At 61.8% G+C, this 16,737-nt stretch overlaps 1 protein-coding gene across 1 annotated transcript in view; it reads right to left on the bottom strand.

The window, feature by feature from the left end:
* Window positions 1-5,901, bottom strand: part of LOC128901596 (butyrophilin subfamily 1 member A1-like) — a gene marked incomplete at its 3' end in the record, with an annotated part of 35,195 nt that extends 29,294 nt beyond the window's left edge. The window contains exon 1 of the mRNA XM_054183668.1: window positions 5,788-5,901. Coding sequence (XP_054039643.1) covers window positions 5,788-5,860 — 73 coding nt within the window. The remainder of the gene's footprint in view (window positions 1-5,787) is intronic.
* Between the last annotated feature and the right edge of the window lie 10,836 nt (window positions 5,902-16,737).

Below are 16,737 nucleotides of genomic sequence, written 5' to 3'. Positions count from 1 at the left end.
CGCGGCAGCCCATCAGCCTCAGGAATCCAAAAAAAAAAAAAAAAGGAAAAAAAAAAAGAAGGAAACCATGAAAAGATGGGCATTTGGGTGCGAGCAGGTTAAACCCAGCTTCGTCGTGATTTTTGGAGATGGTGGAGGAGCCCAGCAGTGTCCCTGCAGCCCTACAAGAGCAAGGAGCTTGTGGGGAGCGAGGGACACGCGGACAAGAAGGGTTTGGGGGGGGCTTCAAGTGTCAGGACACCTCAGCTGTGCCCTGTCCCTCTGCCCTGTCAACTTGGGGACCTCACATCCCCTGGGAGGACGTGTCCCCTGCTGTCCCCGATGTCCCACCCTCATCCATACTCAAAATATCGGGTATGGGGGGCCGTAGCCATAGCAGGGGGTGGGTAGGGGGGTGCTGAGGGGGGTCATACCCAACTCTGGGGGGCCTGGGGACGGTCCCCAGCCCTGGGGAGGGGCACCGGGGTGCCCGTCCCCAGTTCAACACCCAACCCCGGAGCAGCAGCAGCCATCAATATTGTGAAATATCCATCTGAAACAAGCCCAGCTTGGAAAACGCCTCCCACGTTCAGAAGTTTCCTCTTCTGCTGCACCTGAAGCCGCTCTGGGACAAAGACGCTTTCGCGCACAGAGCCAAAATCCCCCAAATAAGCAAAGAGCCGCTGCCGCCTTCACCCAACGCCCAACTGGGAAGGGAACTGGGTGCGGAAAACCCTTCTCTGCAGTAAAGGATGACGTGGTTTAGGAGGATGCTCCCAGAAGTGGGGCACCCCGGGGACAAGGCTCATGCCCCACTGGGGACTCCCCAGCACGGAGACTGGTGGGTGCCTGCAAATCCTCTTGGCGGGCAGCAAGGAACCAGGACAAAAACCCCCCGGAACCATCACAGCCAGGCTCCGTGTTCACCAACAAATCTTTATTGACACCAACCCTGCTGTGCCGGAGCAGGACACGCTGCGTGTAAGGGGAAGAAGAGCCCAAACCCACGGCTCAGCACCCAGAAAACGTCCCCAAAATCTCACCCAGCCAAAAACTGGTGTTTGTGAGGCCAGACAGCGTCCGAGGCAGCCCCCGTCCCCTGCCCCTCACTCCCCCTCTGCTCCCTGGGCTGGGGCACAGGGATGGATGTCTCCCGCGGGATCCAGGAGAGGAGAGCGGGGAGTCTCTGGAGAAGGGCAGGGGCTGCCGGCGGCCGGGGAGGGGAGGGAAGGGGGGATGAGGGGCTGGGGGGCACTGCCCCTCAGGCACAGCTGGGTTTTCTCTGTTTCTACCCAAAACAAGGGGCGCAGGGTCTCCCCTTTGAACGAGGCTGGTGGGAACTTGAAGATCTCGACCCCGGTGTCGGCATGGAGGAAAGTCACCAGCCCGCGGGCGCAGTCCAGACAGACCCAGATCCTGCTGGGGAGCGGGGACTGGGGGAGGAAGGTGCGAGGAGAGGTGAGAGACACAAACTGCCCATAGCAGTGCTGCACTGCCCAGATCCCTCCTTCAGGGCTCATGACCGTGCTCCCCTTCCTCTCCACAGACTCCCTGGCCACCCCAACACCCCACCATGAGTCACCTCCCACCTCCCCCTCCACCTCCACCTCCCAGCAGTGTCTCCCCTCCCGGAACCCCTCCCGGGCCAAAACGCAGCAATAATAGGTAAATCTCTCTGGGAGGTTGGGCAGGTCCTGCCGTTCTCTTTGCCACCTCACACGCCTCCGATCGTCCGACAGGACGAGTTGGGAATGAGCCGTGTTTGGATCCAGGGTCACCACGTCTGCAGGGGACAGGAGGAGCCGCAGCATCAGAGCTCAGTCCCCGAGCAGGTTTCACCCCCTCGGGGACAGGACCTGCCCCGCGGGGCAGGAGACTGGGCATCTCCTTCCTCCTCTCCATCCCCACCGTGGGGCCGGCCCCAGCACGGCCACGGCCGAGCTCGGTCCCGTGGGAAGAGGCACCGGTGGGGCTGCAGCCCGCGCAGGGAGGAGCAGGACGGGGAGGCAGGGGCTGGGCTGGGCAGTGCACGGGGTCTCAGGGGGTGGTGGCTCCTCTGGGGCCCGAGGGGGTGACTCAGAATGGGGCGAAACGGCAAGAAAACGGGGCGAGATACAGCCCAGTGCCATGGTCTGGGGGGCTCTGAGTCACCAACACGACCCGGGACGGCCAGTCCCCCTTCAGTGGCCACCCAGTGCCTTCATTGGCCACCCAGATACACCTCCCGCAGAGGGAAAGGGAGGAGAACCACCCGTAAAAATACAGTAAAATACGCAATTACCTGGATTTTCAGGAAGCAGGAACTTTCTCCATGCTACAAGGAGGGACAAGAGCAAGGTCACGTCCCACGGCCGGTCCCCAGGGACTCGGGGCAGGGGAGAGGGTCCATCCCTGGGCCGGTGTCCCCCAGCTGCCCACCCTCCCAGGCATGTCCCCTGGGGGTTTGCTCGGATCCAGGGGATGGAGGATGGAGGGGACGGACACAGCGGGAAAGGGCTGAGCAGAGAGCGCCCGGGAGAGGACACCGAGCCAAGAGGAGATCACGGAGACTCACCCAACCGTGCAGCTTGTTCCTCTGGAATGGAAAAAAAGAAGCGGTGAGTGATGAGAGGGGACGGCTTCTCATCCCATGGCTGCTCCTTTAGGAGCGCACAGAGCTCGAGGAGAGCTCAGAGAGTTTGTGGAGTGGGAAAAGACCACAAAACCCTGTGAATGGCCCCCTCCAGCCAGGTCATGTCCCACGGCCGGTCCCCAGGGAGTCTGGCCAAGGGAGAGGGTCCATCCCTGGGCTGGTGTCCCCCAGCTGCCCACCCTCCCAGGCACATCCCCTTGGGGTTTCCCCACACCCAGGGGATGGAGGGATGGAGGGGACGGGCACGGGGGGACAGGGCCGAGCACAGAGCACCCGGGAGAGGACACCGAGCCATGACAAAGCTCCTGGAGACTCACCTAGTGCTGCATCTCGTTTCCCTGGAAAGCAAAAATCAAATTAATGAGTGATGAGAGGGGACGGCTTCTCATCCCATGGCTGTTCCTGCAGCAGCAGGCAGAGCTGGCGAGACCCCAGAGTCCTTGTGTTTGGGGAGTGGGAAAAGACCGTGTGGGTCCCAGAGCAGGTTCCCTGCCTCCCTTCTCCCCCAGCCACCCCTCCCAGGCACCCTGCATTGAAGCCTGACTTGAGCAGAGATTTAAGGCTCAGCCTGATTTAAGCTGACTGATTACGGGTCCCCACTTCTCCCCATGACTTAGGTCACCTCCTGGGCCCCGTTCCCAGACCCAGTGCTCTCCAGTCCCCTTCTGGGCTCCATCAACCCAGACCAATGACCACAGGGCGATCAAGAGCCACCCAGAGCCACGTCCCTCCCAGGGGGCTCCTTTCTCAGGAGGCTTCGCTGGTGGCAGGGGCCAGAAGGACTCACCCAGCGCTCTGGACAGCACCACTGCAAAGCAAAGGCAGAGGAAGAGGAGGTCAGGAGAGCAGCTGCTTCATCGGCGCTAACATCTCACCAGAGACTCTTGCACCGTCCCAACCAGCCAGGTGCTCTGGCCACGCTCCCTGGCCTCCCACCCACGCCCCGGGTCCTTGTCCCCCTCCTTCCTGTGCACAAAGAGCGTCTTTAATGAAGGCAAAAACGCCTTTTGACACGACTGTCATCCCCTTCTACGTACGTTCATGGGCCAGGGCTCGGCCTCACTCCACCCCGATCCCCTCCATTCCATCCCCCCCGTGACAAACTCACCTTTCCTTCGCCAGAGATAAACATTGAGACCAAATGACACCACTGAAAGCACGAGGGAGACACCCAGAGCTGCCATCCAAGGACGGGCGTTGTGGAAAAAGGGAGCTGAGAAACAAAAACACAGCAGGAAAAGGGCTCACTTTGCACTCCTGTGTAGGAGGAAAATGAAAGGGAGAGAGAAAAACTCCAAGTTCTAACTCATCGTCAGGGTTTTGGCTGGGATGGAATGAACAAGTGGACGTCATCGCTTGCAGCTATTGAGGGATGGGATGTTTTGGATTTGGGATGAGAAGCAGCGATGGGAGCGCACTGATGGTTTTGGGTGTCGCTGGGCAGTCGAGGAATGGTCTGCTCCTCACACCGCCCCACCAGCGAGTGGGCTTGGCGGGGGCGCAAACAGTTGGGACAAAACCCGTTACTCTTCCCATTCTCTATCCCATCCCAACGGTGGGGAATGAGCGAGGGGCTGCGCGGTGCCGGCTCTGGGCTGGGATTACACCACCCCACTCCTAAAGCCTTGTGCTGGGAGCCCCGGGCTCAAGGGGACATCGTCCTCTCCAGCCCACGGCCATCCCAATGCTGCCCTGAAGCCCGCCAGGCTCAGGTTATCTCCTGCGCTAAAGCTCACCTGCGGGTGCATCCCCTCCCATTCCCCCACCCCCGGCACATTTCTCCAGCCCCCCGAGATCAAACCGCCCCCCCCCCCGCCAAGCGCAGCCAACCCCAGCCCCGCTGCCATCCTGCACCTGAGATGTGCAGGGACGATGCCTGCTCCTGCTCCAGGCGGCTGTTCCTCACCACGCACGACAAGTTCCCATCGCCCTTCCCGCTCACCACGACGACATCTTGGATCTCAAACAGGCCCCTCTCGTCAGAGGAACGTCTCTGGGAGACCGAGGGCAGACGCTGCCCGTTGGCAGCCTTCCACAGCACCTGCGGTTGCGGGTACCAGCCGGCCGATCCACACACCACCCGGATGCCTCCGTCCTGGTGAGCCTCCAGAGAGAGGAGAGGGACGGAGCCCATGGCTGGGGGAAGAACGCGCCGTTGGGCTGAGTTAGGGATGGACTCGGCTCAAAGGCAAAGACCCAACCCCGTACCAGACACATCCCATTGTCCCGAGGGGGCTGTGGGACCGCGCACGTGCTCCTCACACCACCCAAACCACCCCAACGTGTGCAGGAACCGGAGAGCATTGATGCCCAATGACCCCACATCGCCCATAAAACAGCCCGGCAGAGGAGGACCCAGAGGCCGAGCAAGGTCTCTGCCCTCTCCCGGCCTTGTCCAAGAAGCCCTGAGGCTTCCAGACGAGGCGCCAGGTCTCCTCCGGCACAAACGGCAAAGGCAAAGCAAGGATCCAGCTGGTGGGACCTGGGAAGAGGGCTCTTCCCAACGCCAGGCACAGCGATAGCTCCCATCCTGGGCTCGCTTGGCAGCCCAGGCCCTGAGCCCAAGCAGCTGCTCAGCAGCTTCTCCCCTGTGCCCTCACAACACCTCGAGGACACCACAGAGACACAAAGCCACCTCGTTTGTGCCACTCTGCCCCCAAAAACACCAAGTCGATCTGGTCCCACCACTCTGAACTCAGCTTGGGGACGGAGAAGGACACAGAGAGATGGAGATTGCGCCCACGTTAATTCGGGGCGTTGCATGGCAAGGGGCGAGCGTGGCGTGAGCGGTGCCTGCTCCATCCCACGGGCGTCGCTTTGCCCTCCCCGTGCTCCAAAGAGCCTGGAGAAACTGGAGAGGGAGTGGGAGGACTCCTAGGAGAAGGAGGTTCCCTGGGAGTGGGAACTGCTCCAGAAAGTCACCCCCAACCCCGAAAATAGCCCCCAGCCCGGCCAGCCCTGGGAGAAGGGACAAAGGCTTTAGGGGAGCACTGCGGGACGGGACTGAAGGTGTCCCAGGGCAAGGGACGTGGGGGTGGCATCAAGAGCCCAAGGGAAAGTGAAACCCATCCGCGGCCGAGCTCTGGGCTCAGCTCCTCCTGCCCCACGGCACCTCCCCTGCCCCACATCTGCCCCCCGCAGCGGGCTCAGCGCCCCCAGCCCTGCAGGATCCCTACCTGATCCCAGGCGGAGCACGTGGAGAGTCAGGAAATAACTCAGGAGGCCCCTGGGGCTGGCGGGGAACCCCATCTGCGGGCGCAGCTGGAGAAGAGGGTGGGAAGGGAGGCAGAGGGAGGGCAAGGGGGGGTTAGAGCCGCTGGGGAGGGGATGGGGAAGAAGGGCTGCACCGGCCCCCAGGGAGGCTCCAGAAATCCCACCAAACCCCCCGCACCCTGCCGTCGGGAGGAACCGTCGGTCGAGGGCAGGACGGGCCCACGCCGCGGCTCCCGCTGCAGCCCCTGCTCTGCCCCACTGCCCTTCCCCAGCATTTGCGCTGAACCCCTTTCAAGACGTTAAATTAATTAGAGATTCTAAATCCCCTGCAAAAAGAAAAATCACTCACCCGACGTGTACAAGTTGCACCCAACATCTCCAACCTTTTTCTAGTTGCCGGGTGCAGAATTATGGACTTCGGAATGACTTCAAGGTCCACCACCCCCCTCCCACGCCTTGAGCTGAGGTTCCTCACCCAGCGCTGATCCCCGTCAGCGGGGTTAGAGTCATAAAATAAACCTCCAAGCTCAAAATGCCAAAGAGAAACCATCACCCTCCCCGTTCCTGGGTGGGAGGTGGTGGAGGTGTCTTTTCCCAGGGCTGCACCTCTCCTGGCAGCCTGTGCTGGGGCAGAGACCTCGGCGAGGTTTTGCATCCATAAAGAAGCATTTCCTTTCCCGAAAGGGGATGATTTTCTTTCCTACGGCCATTGTCGCTGAAGGAATCTATTTTGTTTTCCTGCTCAGCATCTCTCCTTTCGCTCTCTGGCCTGCCCCACCTCCGGAGCAAACCCCAGACCACACCATGATGGTGGTTCACCCGCACCGGTTCCGCTCTCTCTCTCTCTCTGGAGGTTTTTTGCGTTCTTTCAGGACATTTGTCTGTTGGGGAGTAAAACGCGGCAGCCCATCAGCCTCAGGAATCCAAAAAAAAAAAAAAAAAGGAAAAAAAAAAAAGAAGGAAACCATGAAAAGATGGGCATTTGGGTGCGAGCAGGTTAAACCGAGCTTCGTCGTGATTTTTGGAGATGGTGGAGGAGCCCAGCAGTGTCCCTGCAGCCCTACAAGAGCAAGGAGCTTGTGGGGAGCGAGGGACACGCGGACAAGAAGGGTTTGGGGGGGGCTTCAAGTGTCAGGACACCTCAGCTGTGCCCTGTCCCTCTGCCCTGTCAATTTGGGGACCTCACATCCCCTGGGAGGACGTGTCCCCTCCTGTCCCCGATGTCCCACCATCATCCATACTCAAAATATTGGGGGTGGGGGGCCGTAGCCATAGCAGGGGGTGGGTAGGGGGGTGCTGAGGGGGGTCATACCCAACTCTGGGGGGCCTGGGGACGGTCCCCAGCCCTGGGGAGGGGCACCGGGGTGCCCGTCCCCAGTTCAACACCCAACCCCGGAGCAGCAGCAGCCATCAATATTGTGAAATATCCGTCTGAAACAAGCCCAGCTTGGAAAACGCCTCCCACGTTCAGAAGTTTCCTCTTCTGCTGCACCTGAAGCCGCTCTGGGACAAAGATGCTTTCGCGCACAGAGCCAAAATCCCCCAAATAAGCAAAGAGCCGCTGCCGCCTTCACCCAACGCCCAACTGGGAAGGGAACTGGGTGCGGAAAACCCTTCTCTGCAGTAAAGGATGACGTGGTTTAGGAGGATGCTCCCAGAAGTGGGGCACCCCGGGGACAAGGCTCATGCCCCACTGGGGACTCCCCAGCACGGAGACTGGTGGGTGCCTGCAAATCCTCTTGGCGGGCAGCAAGGAACCAGGACAAAAACCCCCCGGAACCATCACAGCCAGGCTCCGTGTTCACCAACAAATCTTTATTGACACCAACCCTGCTGTGCCGGAGCAGGACACGCTGCGTGTAAGGGGAAGAAGAGCCCAAACCCACGGCTCAGCACCCAGAAAACGTCCCCAAAATCCCACCCAGCCAAAAACTGGTGTTTGTGAGGCCAGACAGCGTCCGAGGCAGCCCCCGTCCCCTGCCCCTCACTCCCCCTCTGCTCCCTGGGCTGGGGCACAGGGATGGACGTCTCCCGCGGGATCCAGGAGAGGAGAGCGGGGAGTCTCTGGAGAAGGGCAGGGGCTGCCGGCGGCCGGGGAGGGGAGGGAAGGGGGCATGAGGGTCTGGGGGGCGCTGCCCCTCAGGCACAGCTGGGTTTTCTCTGTTTCTACCCAAAACAAGGGGCGCAGGGTCTCCCCTTTGAACGAGGCTGGTGGGAACGTGAAGATCTCGACCCCGGTGTCGGCATGGAGGAAAGTCACCAGCCCCTGTGTGCAGTCCAGACAGACCCAGATCCTGCTGGGGAGCGGGGACTGGGGGAGGAAGGTGCGAGGAGAGGTGAGAGACACAAACTGCCCATAGCAGTGCTGCACTGCCCAGATCCCTCCTTCAGGGCTCATGACCGTGCTCCCCTTCCTCTCCACAGACTCCCTGGCCACCCCAACACCCCACCATGAGTCACCTCCCACCTCCCCCTCCACCTCCACCTCCCAGCAGTGTCTCCCCTCCCGGAACCCCTCCCGGCCCAAAACGCAGCAATAATAGGTAAATCTCTCTGGGAGGTTGGGCAGGTCCCGCCGTTCTCTTTGCCACCTCACACGCCTCCGATCGTCCAACAGGACGAGTTGGGAATGAGACGTGTTTGGATCCAGGGTCACCACGTCTGCAGGGGACAGGAGTAGCCGCAGCATCAGAGCTCAGTCCCCGGGCAGGTTTCACCCCCTCGGGGACAGGACCTGCCCCGCGGGGCAGGAGACTGGGCATCTCCTTCCTCCTCTCCATCCCCACCGTGGGGCCGGCCCCAGCACGGCCACGGCCGAGCTCGGTCCCGTGGGAAGAGGCACCGGTGGGGCTGCAGCCCGCGCAGGGAGGAGCAGGACGGGGAGGCAGGGGCTGGGCTGGGCAGCGCACGGGGTCTCAGGGGGTGGTGGCTCCTCTGGGGCCCAAGGGGGTGACTCAGAATGGGGCGAAACGGCAAGAAAACGGGGCGAGATACAGCCCAGTGCCATGGTCTGGGGGGGTCTGAGTCACCAATACGACCTGGGATGGCCAGTCCCCCTTCAGTGGCCACCCAGCGCCTTCACTGGCCACCCAGTTACACCTCCCGCAGAGGGAAAGGGAGGAGAACCACCCATAAAATACAGTAAAATACGCAATTACCTGGATTTTCAGGAAGCAGGAACTTTCTCCACGCTACAAGGAGGGACAAGAGCAAGGTCACGTCCCACGGCCGGTCCCCAGGGACTCGGGGCAGGGGAGAGGGTCCATCCCTGGGCTGGTGTCCCCCGGCCGCCCACCCTCCCGGGCATGTCCCCTGGGGGTTTGCTCAGATCCAGGGGATGGAGGGGATGGAGGGGACGGACACAGCGGGAAAGGGCCGAGCAGAGAGCGCCCGGGAGAGGACACCGAGGCAAGAGGAGATCACGGAGACTCACCCAACCGTGCAGCTTGTTCCTCTGGAATGGAAAAAAAGAAGCGATGAGTGATGAGAGGGGACGGCTTCTCATCCCATGGCTGCTCCTTTAGGAGCGCACAGAGCTCGAGGAGAGCTCAGAGAGTTTGGGGAGTGGGAAAAGACCACAAAACCCTGTGAATGGCCCCCTCCAACCAGGTCATGTCCCACGGCCGGTCCCCAGGGAGTCTGGCCAAGGGAGAGGGTCCATTGCTGGGCTGGTGTCCCCCAGCTGCCCACCCTCCCAGGCACATCCCCTTGGGGTTTCCCCACACCCAGGGGATGGAGGGATGGAGGGGACGGGCAACGTGGGAAAGGGCCGAGCACAGAGCGCCCGGGAGAGGACACCGAGGCAGGAGGAGATCACGGAGACTCACCCAGTGCCGCGTCTCGTTCCTCTGGAAAGGATAAAGAAAGTCAATCAGTGATGAGAGGGGACAGCTTCTCATCCCACAACTGCACCCGCAGGAGTTGGCAGAGCCCTTCTGTTTGGGGAGGGGGAAAAGACCCCTTGGCTCCCGGGGGGGCTCCCTCCAGCCTGGTTATGTCCCACGGATGGTGGCCAGTGGGTCTGGGCAGGGGAGAGGGTCCATCCCTGGGCTGGTGTCCCCCAGCTGCCCACCCTCCCAGGCACATCCCCTTGGGGTTTCCCCACCCCCAGGGGATGGAGGGATGGAGGGGACGGGCAAAGGGGGAAAGGGCCGAGCACAGAGCACCCGGGAGAGGACACCGAGCCAAGAGGAGATCACGGAGACTCACCCAACCGTGCAGCTTGTTCCTCTGGAATGGAAAAAAAGAAGCGATGAGTGATGAGAGGGGACGGCTTCTCATCCCATGGATGCTCCTTTAGGAGCGCACAGAGCTCAGGGAGAGCTCAGAGAGTTTGGGGAGTGGGAAAAGACCACAAAACCCTGTGAATGGCCCCCTCCAGCCAGGTCATGTCCCACGGCCGGTCCCCAGGGACTCGGGGCAGGGGAGAGGGTCCATCCCTGGGCTGGTGTCCCCAGGCCGCCCACCCTCCCGGGCATGTCCCCTGGGGGTTTGCTCAGATCCAGGGGATGGAGGGGATGGAGGGGACGGACACAGCGGGAAAGGGCCGAGCAGAGAGCGCCCGGGAGAGGACACCGAGGCAGGAGGAGATCACGGAGACTCACCCAACCGTGCAGCTTGTTCCTCTGGAATGGAAAAAAAGAAGCGATGAGTGATGAGAGGGGACGGCTTCTCATCCCATGGCTGCTCCTTGAGGAGCGCACAGAGCTCGAGGAGAGCTCAGAGAGTTTGGGGAGTGGGAAAAGACCCCCACACCCTGTGAATGGCCCCCTCCAGCCAGGTCACGTCCCACGGCCGGTCCCCAGGGACTCTGGCCAAGGGAGAGGGTCCATCCCAGGGCTGGTGTCCCCCCGCTGCCCACCCTCCCAGGCACATCCCCTTGGGGTTTCTGCGGAGCCAGGGGATGGAGGGATGGAGGGGACGAGGAAGCGGGGGAAGGGCTGAGCACAGAGCACCCGGGAGAGGACACCGAGGCAGGAGGAGATCACGGAGACTCACCCAGTGCCGCGTCTCGTTCCTCTGGAAAGGATAAAGAAAGTCAATCAGTGATGAGAGGGGACAGCTTCTCGTCCCACAACTGCACCCGCAGGAGTTGGCAGAGCCCTTCTGTTTGGGGAGGGGGAAAAGAGCCCTTGGCTCCCGGGGGGGCTCCCTCCAGCCAGGTCATGTCCCACGGCTGGTCCCCAGGGACTCTGGCCAAGGGAGAGGGTCCATCCCTGGGCTGGTGTCCCCCCGCTGCCCACCTTCCCAGGCACCTCCCCTTGGGGTTTCTGCGGAGCCAGGGGATGGAGGGATGGAGGGGATGAGGAAGGGGGGAAAGGGCTGAGCACAGAGCACCCGGGAGAGGACACCGAGGCAGGAGGAGATCACAGAGACTCACTCAGTGCTGTGTTTTGTACCCCTGGAAAGGATAAAGAAAGTCAATCAGTGATGAGAGGGGACAGCTTCTCGTCCCATGGCTGCTCCTACAGGAGGAGGCAGAGCCGTTCTGTTTGGGGAGGGGGAAAAGACCCCTTGGCTCCCGGGGGGGCTCCCTCCAGCCTGGTTATGTCCCATGGATGGTGGCCAGAGGGTCTGGGCAGGGGAGAGGGTCCATCCCTGGGCTGGTGTCCCCCAGCTGCCCACCCTCCCAGGCACATCCCCTTGGGGTTTCCCCACCCCCAGGGGATGGAGGGATGGAGGGGACGAGCAAAGGGGGAAAGGGCCGAGCACAGAGCACCGGGAGAGGACACCGAGGCAGGAGGAGATCACGGAGACTCACAAAACAAAGCAGCTTGTTCCTCTGGAATGGAAAAAAAGAAGCGCTGAGTGATGAGAGGGGACGGCTTCTCATCCCATGGCTGCTCCTTTAGGAGCGCACAGAGCTCGAGGAGAGCTCAGAGAGTTTGGGGAGTGGGAAAAGACCCCCACACCCTGTGAATGTCCATCTCCAGCCAGGTCATGTCCCATGGCCGGTCCCCAGGGAGTCTGGCCAAGGGAGAGGGTCCATCCCTGGGCTGGTGTCCCCCAGCTGCCCACCCTCCCAGGCACGTCCCCTTGGGGTTTCCCCACCCCCAGGGGATGGAGGGATGGAGGGGACGGGCAAAGGGGGAAAGGGCTGAGCACAGAGCACCCGGGAGAGGACACCGAGCCAAGAGGAGATCACGGAGACTCACCCAACCGTGCAGCTTGTTTCTCTGGAATGGAAAATAAGAAGCGATGAGTGATGAGAGGGGACGGCTTCTCATCCCATGGCTGCTCCTTTAGGAGCGCACAGAGCTGGAGGAGAGCTCAGAGAGTTTGGGGAGTGGGAAAAGACCCCCACACCCTGTGAATGTCCATCTCCAGCCAGGTCATGTCCCATGGCCGGTCCCCAGGGAGTCTGGCCAAGGGAGAGGGTCCATCCCAGGGCTGGTGTCCCCCCGCTGCCCACCCTCCCAGGCACATCCCCTTGGGGTTTCTGCGGAGCCAGGGGATGGAGGGATGGAGGAGACGAGGAAGCGGGGGAAGGGCTGAGCACAGAGCACCCGGGAGAGGACACCGAGGCAGGAGGAGATCACGGAGACTCACCCAGTGCTGTGTCTTGTACCCCTGGAAAGGATAAAGAAAGTCAATCAGTGATGAGAGGGGACAGCTTCTCATCCCACAACTGCACCCGCAGGAGTTGGCAGAGCCCTTCTGTTTGGGGAGGGGGAAAAGAGCCCTTGGCTCCCGGGGGGGCTCCCTCCAGCCTGGTTATGTCCCATGGATGGTGGCCAGTGGGTCTGGGCAGGGGAGAGGGTCCATCCCTGGGCTGGTGTCCCCCAGCTGCCCACCCTTCCAGGCACATCCCCTTGGGGTTTCCCCACACCCAGGGGATGGAGGGATGGAGGGGACGGGCACAGGGGGACAGGGCCGAGCACAGAGCACCCGGGAGAGGACACCGAGCCAAGAGGAGATCATGGAGACTCACCCAACCGTGCAGCTTGTTCCTCTGGAAGGGAAAAAAAGAAGCGATGAGTGATGAGAGGGGACGGCTTCTCATCCCATGGCTGCTCCTTTAGGAGCGCACAGAGCTCGAGGAGAGCTCAGGGAGTCTGGGGAGTGGGAAAAGACCCCCACACCCTGTGAATGGCCCCCTCCAGCCAGGTCATGTCCCACGGCCGGTCCCCAGGGACTCTGGCCAAGGGAGAGGGTCCATCCCAGGGCTGGTGTCCCCCAGCTGCCCACCCTCCCAGGCACATCCCCTTGGGGTTTCTGCGGAGCCAGGGGATGGAGGGATGGAGGGGACGAGGAAGTGGGGGAAGGGCTGAGCACAGAGCACCCGGGAGAGGACACCGAGGCAGGAGGAGATCACGGAGACTCACCCAGTGCCGCGTCTCGTTCCTCTGGAAAGGATAAAGAAAGTCAATCAGTGATGAGAGGGGACAGCTTCTCATCCCACAACTGCACCCGCAGGAGCAGGCAGAGCCCTTCTGTTTGGGGAGGGGGAAAAGACCCCTTGGCTCCCGGGGGGGCTCCCTCCAGCCTGGTTATGTCCCATGGATGGTGGCCAGTGGGTCTGGGCAGGGGAGAGGGTCCATCCCTGGGCTGGTGTCCCCCAGCTGCCCACCCTCCCAGGCACATCCCCTTGGGGTTTCCCCACCCCCAGGGGATGGAGGGATGGAGGGGACGGGCAAAGGGGGAAAGGGCCGAGCACAGAGCACCCGGGAGAGGACACCGAGGCAGGAGGAGATCACGGAGACTCACCCAACCGTGCAGCTTGTTCCTCTGGAATGGAAAAAAAGAAGCGATGAGTGATGAGAGGGGACGGCTTCTCATCCCATGGCTGCTCCTTTAGGAGCGCACAGAGCTGGAGGAGAGCTCAGAGAGTTTGGGGACTGGGAAAAGACCACAAAACCCTGTGAATGGCCCCCTCCAGCCAGGTCATGTCCCACGGCCGGTCCCCAGGGAGTCTGGCCAAGGGAGAGGGTCCATCCCAGGGCTGGTGTCCCCCCGCTGCCCACCCTCCCAGGCACCTCCCCTTGGGATTTCTGCGGAGCCAGGGGATGGAGGGATGGAGGAGACGAGGAAGTGGGGGAAGGGCTGAGCACAGAGCACCCGGGAGAGGACACCGAGGCAGGAGGAGATCACGGAGACTCACTCAGTGCTTTGTTTTGTACCCCTGGAAAGGATAAAGAAAGTCAATCAGTGATTAGAGGGGACAGCTTCTCATCCCACAACTGCACCCGCAGGAGTTGGCAGAGCCCTTCTGTTTGGGGAGGGGGAAAAGAGCCCTTGGCTCCCGGGGGGGCTCCCTCCAGCCTGGTTATGTCCCACGGATGGTGGCCAGTGGGTCTGGGCAGGGGAGAGGGTCCATCCCTGGGCTGGTGTCCCCCAGCTGCCCACCCTCCCAGGCACATCCCCTTGGGGTTTCCCCACACCCAGGGGATGGAGGGATGGAGGGGACGGGCAAAGGGGGAAAGGGCCGAGCACAGAGCTCCCAGGAGAGGACACCGAGCCAAGAGGAGATCACGGAGACTCACCCAACTGTGCAGCTTGTTCCTCTGGAATGGAAAATAAGAAGCGATGAGTGATGAGAGGGGACGGCTTCTCATCCCATGGCTGCTCCTTTAGGAGCGCACAGAGCTGGAGGAGAGCTCAGAGAGTTTGGGGAGTGGGAAAAGACCCCTACACCCTGTGAGTGTCCACCTCCAGCCAGGTCATGTCCCACGGCCTGTCCCCAGGGAGTCTGGCCAAGGGAGAGGGTCCATCCCTGGGCTGGTGTCCCCCAGCTGCCCACCCTCCCAGGCACATCCCCTTGGGGTTTCCCCACCCCCAGGGGATGGAGGGATGGAGGGGACGGGCAAAGGGGGAAAGGGCCGAGCACAGAGCTCCCAGGAGAGGACACCGAGGCAAGAGGAGATCACGGAGACTCACCCAACCGTGCAGCTTGTTCCTCTGGAATGGAAAAAAAGAAGCGCTGAGTGATGAGAGGGGACGGCTTCTCATCCCATGGCTGCTCCTTTAGGAGCGCACAGAGCTCGAGGAGAGCTCAGAGAGTTTGGGGATTGGGAAAAGACCACAAAACCCTGTGAATGGCCCCCTCCAGCCAGGTCATGTCCCATGGCCGGTCCCCAGGGAGTCTGGCCAAGGGAGAGTGTCCATCCCTGGGCTGGTGTCCCCCCGCTGCCCACCCTCCCAGGCACATCCCCTTGGGGTTTCCCCACACCCAGGGGATGGAGGGATGGAGGGGACGGGCAAAGGGGGAAAGGGCCGAGCAGAGAGCTCCCGGGAGAGGACACCGAGCCAAGAGGAGATCACGGAGACTCACCCAACTGTGCAGCTTGTTTCTCTGGAAGGGAAAATAAGAAGTGATGAGTGATGAGAGGGGACGGCTTCTCATCCCATGGCTGCTCCTTTAGGAGCGCACAGAGCTGGAGGAGAGCTCAGAGAGTTTGGGGAGTGGGAAAAGACCACAAAACCCTGTGAATGGCCCCCTCCAGCCAGGTCATGTCCCACAGCCCGTCCCCAGGGAGTCTGGCCAAGGGAGAGGGTCCATCCCTGGGCTGGTGTCCCCCAGCTGCCCACCCTCCCAGGCACCTCCCCTTGGGATTTCTGCGGAGTCAGGGGATGGAGGGATGGAGGAGACGAGGAAGCGGGGGAAGGGCTGAGCACAGAGCACCCGGGAGAGGACACCGAGGCAGGAGGAGATCACGGAGACTCACTCAGTGCTTTGTTTTGTACCCCTGGAAAGGATAAAGAAAGTCAATCAGTGATGAGAGGGGACAGCTTCTCATCCCACAACTGCACCCGCAGGAGTTGGCAGAGCCCTTCTGTTTGGGGAGGGGGAAAAGACCCCTTGGCTCCCGGGGGGGCTCCCTCCAGCCTGGTTATGTCCCACGGATGGTGGCCAGTGGGTCTGGGCAGGGGAGAGGGTCCATCCCTGGGCTGGTGTCCCCCAGCTGCCCACCCTCCCAGGCACATCCCCTTGGGGTTTCCCCACACCCAGGGGATGGAGGGATGGAGGGGACGGGCAAAGGGGGAAAGGGCCGAGCACAGAGCTCCCAGGAGAGGACACCGAGGCAAGAGGAGATCACGGAGACTCACCCAACCGTGCAGCTTGTTCCTCTGGAATGGAAAAAAAGAAGCGATGAATGATGAGAGGGGACGGCTTCTCATCCCATGGCTGCTCCTTTAGGAGCGCACAGAGCTCGATGAGAGCTCAGAGAGTTTGGGGAGTGGGAAAAGACCCCTACACCCTGTGAGTGTCCACCTCCAGCCAGGTCATGTCCCACGGCTGGTCCCCAGGGACTCAGGGCAGGGGAGAGGGTCCATCCCAGGGCTGGTGTCCCCCAGCTGCCCACCCTCCCAGGCACATCCCCTTGGGGTTTCCCCACCCCCAGGGGATGGAGGGATGGAGGGGACGGGCAAAGGGGGAAAGGGCCGAGCACAGAGCTCCCAGGAGAGGACACCGAGGCAAGAGGAGATCACGGAGACTCACCCAACCGTGCAGCTTGTTCCTCTGGAATGGAAAAAAAGAAGCCATGAGTGATGAGAGGGGACGGCTTCTCATCCCATGGCTGCTCCTTTAGGAGCGCACAGAGCTCGAGGAGAGCTCAGAGAGTTTGGGGAGTGGGAAAAGACCACAAAACCCTGTGAATGGCCCCCTCCAACCAGGTCATGTCCCATGGCCGGTCCCCAGGGAGTCTGGCCAAGGGAGAGGGTCCATCCCTGGGCTGGTGTCCCCCAGTTGCCCACCCTCCCAGGCACATCCCCTTGGGGTTTCCCCACACCCAGGGGATGGAGGGATGGAGGGGACGGGCAAAGGGGGAAAGGGCCGATCAGAGAGCTCCCGGGAGAGGACACCGAGCCAAGAGGAGATCACGGAGACTCACCCAACCGTGCAGCTTGTTCCTCTGGAATGGAAAAAAAGAAACGATGAGTGATGAGAGGGGACGGCTTCTCATCCCATG

This window comes from Rissa tridactyla, chromosome 27, assembly GCF_028500815.1.
Source record: "Rissa tridactyla isolate bRisTri1 chromosome 27, bRisTri1.patW.cur.20221130, whole genome shotgun sequence".
In the NCBI taxonomy this organism is placed as follows: Eukaryota; Metazoa; Chordata; class Aves; order Charadriiformes; family Laridae; genus Rissa; species Rissa tridactyla.
Note: the sequence above shows the minus strand (reverse complement) of the source record. Positions and strands in the feature narration are given on the sequence as shown.